The sequence below is a fragment of the Manihot esculenta genome, chromosome 12 (assembly GCF_001659605.2).
Source record: "Manihot esculenta cultivar AM560-2 chromosome 12, M.esculenta_v8, whole genome shotgun sequence".
NCBI lineage: Eukaryota > Viridiplantae > Streptophyta > Magnoliopsida > Malpighiales > Euphorbiaceae > Manihot > Manihot esculenta.
This window is the reverse complement of record NC_035172.2, coordinates 22,605,041-22,611,038: the sequence shown is the minus strand read 5'-3', so window position 1 is coordinate 22,611,038 and position 5,998 is coordinate 22,605,041. Positions and strand designations below refer to the sequence as shown.

The 5,998-nt window shown below is 35.6% G+C and overlaps 1 protein-coding gene across 2 annotated transcripts; it reads left to right on the top strand.

Moving 5' to 3' along the window:
• The first annotated feature begins 205 nt into the window (after positions 1-205).
• LOC110627807 lies at positions 206-5,541 on the top strand. Of its 2 annotated transcripts, XM_021774176.2 has the most exons (13): positions 206-490; positions 569-719; positions 846-921; positions 1,598-1,670; positions 2,213-2,296; positions 2,385-2,501; positions 2,933-3,361; positions 3,497-3,897; positions 4,013-4,112; positions 4,230-4,289; positions 4,375-4,461; positions 4,562-4,690; positions 4,997-5,541. In XM_021774176.2, exons 3-13 carry the CDS (start codon positions 848-850, stop codon positions 5,297-5,299), a joined length of 1,857 nt encoding a protein of 618 aa, XP_021629868.1. In that variant the 5' UTR covers positions 206-490; positions 569-719; positions 846-847; the 3' UTR covers positions 5,300-5,541. The 2 variants fall into 2 exon arrangements, with proteins under 2 accessions (XP_021629868.1, XP_021629869.1); XM_021774177.2 differs by lacking the exons at positions 206-490; positions 569-719; positions 846-921 and adding an exon at positions 958-1,406.
• The last annotated feature ends 457 nt before the right edge of the window (positions 5,542-5,998 follow it).

The window sequence follows — 5,998 nt, the reverse complement described above, 5'->3', positions numbered from 1 at the left end:
ATTATTAGAAATTTCACATTTTACAATCAGTACTGAACTGAAACCTTTAATCTGATCTAATTTTGAGATTTGAACTGGACCGATCCTGGTTTGATTCACAATTTGAACCGGCCATGGACAGGTCTAGAGGGACAAGACTCAAGAGTGGAGGGGTGGTCACCAACTCCCCTTAGCTTGACAACAAGAGAAGAGAACATGCAAATTAAGGTTATAGTCGTATATATTATTTTATTACACTTGGACTTGACATTCATATCAGCTATTTATCTTCTTCTGTAGGGGATCTCTAAGGTCGAGAAGAAATTTCACTAATCTTTCCACATTTTGACATTTAGTGTCTAGTCTTTAGTAGCATAGCTTTGTATACTCTTTTCTCTGATTTTGCTTAATGCAAAAACACCCTCCATTGCAAAAGCTTACTGGTATATAGAGTGACTGACGTCCAACGAAGTCCCTTTAAAGGGAAGGTTCACTGGTCAAGACCCCAAAGGTCTTACCTTTACTTTCACTCTCTGCTATGCTCAGGCACTGTGTTAACTGCAAATGATGACTTTTGGGTATTTTGTAGAACCTCTTGTTTGCTCAAGAGCTCATGGCCTCAAGTGCATTGAGAAAAGTGGAGATTTTGGAGTCTAATTGGTGAATCCTGTGAACCCCATTTCGTTTTCTTTGGAGTTGCGGGTTGGGTTTCTGGTTCATCTCTTGAAAAACCCATCTGGGTAATCATTTGTTTTGTTTGCCGAGTGTAATGGTTGCTGTTTTTAGCTCTGTTTTCATTTCTTTTGCTTCAGGGAAATGTAGTTTTGTTTTACTGAATGTTACTGCTTCTTGGGATGTGTTTCCAGAGATGGGGCTTGAAGGAGGTGGTGACAGTAAAATGTTGGGACTGATAGTGACTCCTAGACACAAGCGTTCAAAGAGGTAGCAATTAAATCTTTTGTTATTTTGTAATTATTGTTCTTCTCTGCATATTTCAGTTTACTTGTGAGGTTTAATTGATGGTTTCATCCAACTGGAAATTTTTCTGTTTTTCGGCTTATTGATGAACATGGAAACTTGGGCATTCACAGCTACACAAAGCTTGTGTTTTACGAGCACAATTGTATAAAGTCTCAGTCTCCTGATTGTACACTGTCACTACTTACTAACTAGAAAGAGCCATGAATGATCTGTGGTCCTGAAATTAAGAGCTTGAAGAAAACGGGAGAATGGGGTGTTCTTTTATCAATCGCCAAGAACTTGATAATGGGGTTTAAGATGATGAATTTCTTTGCGTTTCTTTCAACTCTCCCCTAGTTTTTGCTCTGATCTACCATTAATGACCAATTGATTGTGTTGAAAGTAACTGACGATTGTTTTACTATGAGGCTTGGGAAAATAATTGCTAAGTGGACCTCTAGCAGACGGTAACTGTAGATTTATCTGCTCATCTTTTGCTCTCTGATGAAGAAAAATTGTTAGCAAACATGTAGATTTTGTTCAGATTTTACATGAAGTGGGCAAGAAATTTAGTTGCAGGATTCAGTTCTTTTCTTCTCGAATCCTTAGCCATTTGATCTAAGATTTTGCTTCTTTTTTTTTTTTTTTCCTTTGGCAGCTTCCCTGATAAGAAAAGATTTGAGGAAGATGGAGTAGATAGTTCATTTGGAGCATCACACCACATAAAGCTGGTAAGATTCTGCCTTTTCCTTTTTCCATTAAAAAAAAATAAAAATAAAGAAATTATTGTTTTCTAAATGAAGTTCAGAGAACTAGCACCAGAAACATCTCATTATCTTAAGTATTGTTTTTATATCTCTTTCTTTCACATGTTATATGAAGACTTTGAGCTCCAAGCCAACCAGACATTACAGTATGATGACATGTTTTGCTTCTTACTATCATTATTATATTCCAAATCCTTTTTCCCTAAATTATTAATCCATTAGTTTGCTTAGGGTGAGTAGGTAAAGTTGTTAATGATGAGCTTAGTTTATTAGAATCAAATCTCCTCTATGGCTCTAAATAGAGTTTAATGGAAAAAAAATATTCTCGTTAGTTCAATAGAAAAAAGGTTCATGCAATTAATCAACAGAAGTGGAGTTAACTTCACAAATCCTTGCGGATGAACCAATTCACTCAGTGAATATTAAGTCAGAATGAACATTCTCCTGGGAAATAATCTTTCAATTAATTCCTTGTTTTATAACTTTTGAGTATGATCCGATAATAGGATATGAAGCAATTGGAGGACTCTGTCAAAGCCAAGAAGAAACAATCCCCTAGGACTGAAGTTGAAATTTCTTTGAAGGAAGAGGTGTGGAACCACAATCATTCATCTTTAAACCATGGACCATTTCAGGATTTTCTTACTGAGATCTTGGATTCTAATCTCTTTTATGCAGATTTTACAGCTTGAGAAAAGATTACAAGCTCAGTTTCAGGTCCGTCTTGCTCTGGAAAAAGCACTTGGCTATAGGACTTCCTCCCATGATATAGCACCAGGAGTGTCAATTCCCAAGGTAAATTAATCCCATCTTCAATTCCCAAGTTTCTTGCATTACCTTGTTTGGTTCAAATGTAACTGGGTTAGAGGAAGTATCTTACTTCTTTGACTTCCCAGAAAATCAAGAAAAAATGCCAACTAAACAGACATAATTTGAACACTTCCCTGGAATTTGAAGTTCCTTAGTTGAGTTACCCCCAACCAAATACGACAACCTTTAGTCCAGTTACATTCTTGAGGTGTTTAAACTTTCAATTGAGTGATTGACTATTGTGGCACTAGAGGCTAACACCTCACCATTACTTCAGGGATCTCTGGCTATTAGTTTGCAATAGAGTATTTTCCTTTTTATTCCATGATGACAGAAGGGAACTTTAATTGCTGGCATAACTATTAAACTCAAGGTTTCTGATATCCCCCTTGCCATTTTTTTTTTCCCAACTCCAGCCAGCCACAGAATTAATAAAGGAAATTGCAGTGTTAGAGTTGGAAGTTGTATATTTGGAACAACATCTTCTTTCCTTATACCGGAAAGCTTTTGATCAACAAATATCCTCAGTTTCTCCATCTAGCAAGCATGAAAGATCAAAATCACCAGTGAAAACACCAAGAGGGAAGTTTTTGGATGTTTCAAGACCTGATACAATGTCAAAGAGGGAAACTTCAGCTGTTCAACCTGGTTGTCTGTCACATGACAACCTGTGGAAGGAATACAAAGGTATTGGAGGAGAAGAAAAGCTATTAGATTCTGGTGTTCATCGCTGTCACTCGTTACTATCGCAACACTCGGCATTTCCATCTAGAACCTCTCCTCCAAACGAGTCTTTAGGAAGAGCTGTACGCGCTTGCCATTCCCAGCCATTGTCCATGATAGAGGTAACTTAGTATACAAGTCATTAGTGCTTCAATTTTTCTTTGGTAATAATAATAATAGTAGTAATAACTTATAGGATATTTCTTCTATGGGAGATTGGACTAAGTGGATTATAAATTGTCATGACTTCTATACAGTATGCTCAAAATGCAACAAATATAATCAGTCTGGCTGAGCATCTTGGAACACACATTTCTGATCATGTTCCAGAGCCACCTAACAAGATTTCCGAGGATATGATCAAGTGCATGTCAGCTATATATTGCAAACTTTCAGACCCACCTTTGATGAACAATGGCCTTTCATCTCCCAATTCATCTTTGTCATCAGCGAGTGCATTTTCCCCACGAGATCAATGTGATATGTGGAGTCCAGGGTTCAGGAATAATTCATCATTCGATGTACGGCTGGATAACCCTTTCCTTGTTGAAGGACTTAAAGAATTTAGTGGACCATACAGTACAATGGTTGAAGTCCAATGGATTTACAGAGATGGTCAGAAGTTGGGAGATGTTGAACACTTGCTGCAAAACTTCAAGTGAGTTATTATTTGATCTTTACCAGAAAACTTAATCGACAAAGTACGAACGAGAGTTTCTATTTTGTGCTTTTGTCAATTTTTATTGCATGCTCACTGAGTTATTCTGTTGTAGATCACTCATCTGTAGATTGGAAGAGGTTGATCCTAGGAAGCTAAAACATCAGGAGAAGCTGAGTTTCTGGATCAACATACACAATGCATTAGTGATGCACGTAATGGTTCTCTTTCATAGAATTCTTTTGCTACAAAGCTTGACTCCTTTCTGCTGGTTCCGGTTCTACTTTTGTTGCGAGCGAAAGTAGAATGTAAGCTTTGCTGTTTTCCTGCAGGCATACCTGGCTTACGGAATTCCACAAAACAATGTGAAGAGACATTTTCTGCTCTTGAAGGTAAGAAGGCCGACATTCGACTTCTATGAGGAGGATGTTTGGTTCTATTCTCTTTTCCTTTTGCTTACAGTTCCACTCTTTGCAGGCTGCCTATAATGTTGGAGGTTATACAATCAGTGCGGACACAATACAGAACTATATCCTTGGATGCCGGATGTCTCGTCCTCGACAGGTAGATCTCAAGTCTGAATTTTTCCTTTAAGAAAACTTCAACGTGTACAGAAAAGTTCAGCAAATCTAATGAGACTGACAAAGCTTGCTTTTGATTGCAGTGGCTTCGAGTGTTACTTTCATCTAGATCAAAATTTAAGACAGGAGATCGAAGACAAGCATATGCATTAGAAAATCCAGAACCCCTTTTGCACTTTGCACTCTGTTCAGGAAGCCATTCTGATCCTGCGGTACTTCATTCTTGATTTTCTTAAAACGTTCGTTTGGAACAAATCATATGTAAAAAAAAAAAAAGAAATGAATTGAATTCTCACTCGATCACGTTATTCTTAGCAAAACATATTTATAGTTTCTGAGTAAAAATTTCTCACCTAGTGTCGAGATGAATGGTTTGCCACTCTTCTGGATAACCTAAATATTCACTAGAGAACTTTATCTCTTAGTGGGCTAATCCAGCGAAAATAAAAAGTTTATATTTTCCAACTGGAATTAAATAAATTATAATGTTTTTCACCTTTTTTCTTTTATCCTTTTAGGTGCGTGTCTATACGCCAAAGAGAGTATTTCAAGAGCTTGAAGCTGCAAAAGAAGAGTATATCAGAGCTACCTTTGGTGTACGCAAGGACCAAAAAATCCTACTTCCAAAGATTGTGGAATCCTTTGCAAAGGATTCAGGTTTATGTCAGGCTGGTGTTATTGAAATGATCCAACAGACATTGCCTGAATCTCTAAGGAAGTGTATTAAGAAAAATCAGCTCGGAAAACCTCGTAAGAGCATTGAATGGATTCCTCACAGTTTTAGTTTTCGGTATCTGATATCTAAAGAGCTGGTGAGATAATGGATTACTTGTGCGCATCCAAAGTTCTTAATACCAATTGAGTTCATTCACATTGTTCTCAGCTTCTATTCTTTTCCTTGTACAAAAAGTAGAAGACGAATTAAAAAAAAAAAAAAAAAAGAGTTAGGATTGAGCAATGTGCTTTTTGATATTGTATAATGTGGTGCCCACTCTTCTTCTATGCAGTGAAATGCTGGAAAAGAATGAATAAATTGTATGTATTGAGCATTGTACATATATAATTTGTTTTTTTTTTTTTTTTTTGCTAAAGGAATATTTTGATCCTTAAAATATTTAGCCAATAGTAAAATAAACAGTTAATTTCTTTTTATTTGTCCAATCTAACTATTAAAATAAGATAAATCAAGTCATTTAAATTTTTAAAGGAAAAATTACTATTTAGTCCTTGTATTATAGGGAAATTCATTTACTAATCTCTCCGTTTTGTAAGATATATTAAAATATTTTTGACATTTTAAAAAGTCTAGTAATCAGTCTCTTCATTAATTTTAGTCGTTAAATATCATAAAAAACTCTAAAATACTTTTAATATAAAAGTATTAATTAGTAGACTTCTTACAAATTTCAGAGATCAATTAATAATTTTTTTAAACGGTAAGGAATAAATAATAAAATACTTAATAGCTAAAATTAATGGCTTAACTAATTAATATATTTTTTAAAATATCAATTACGCGT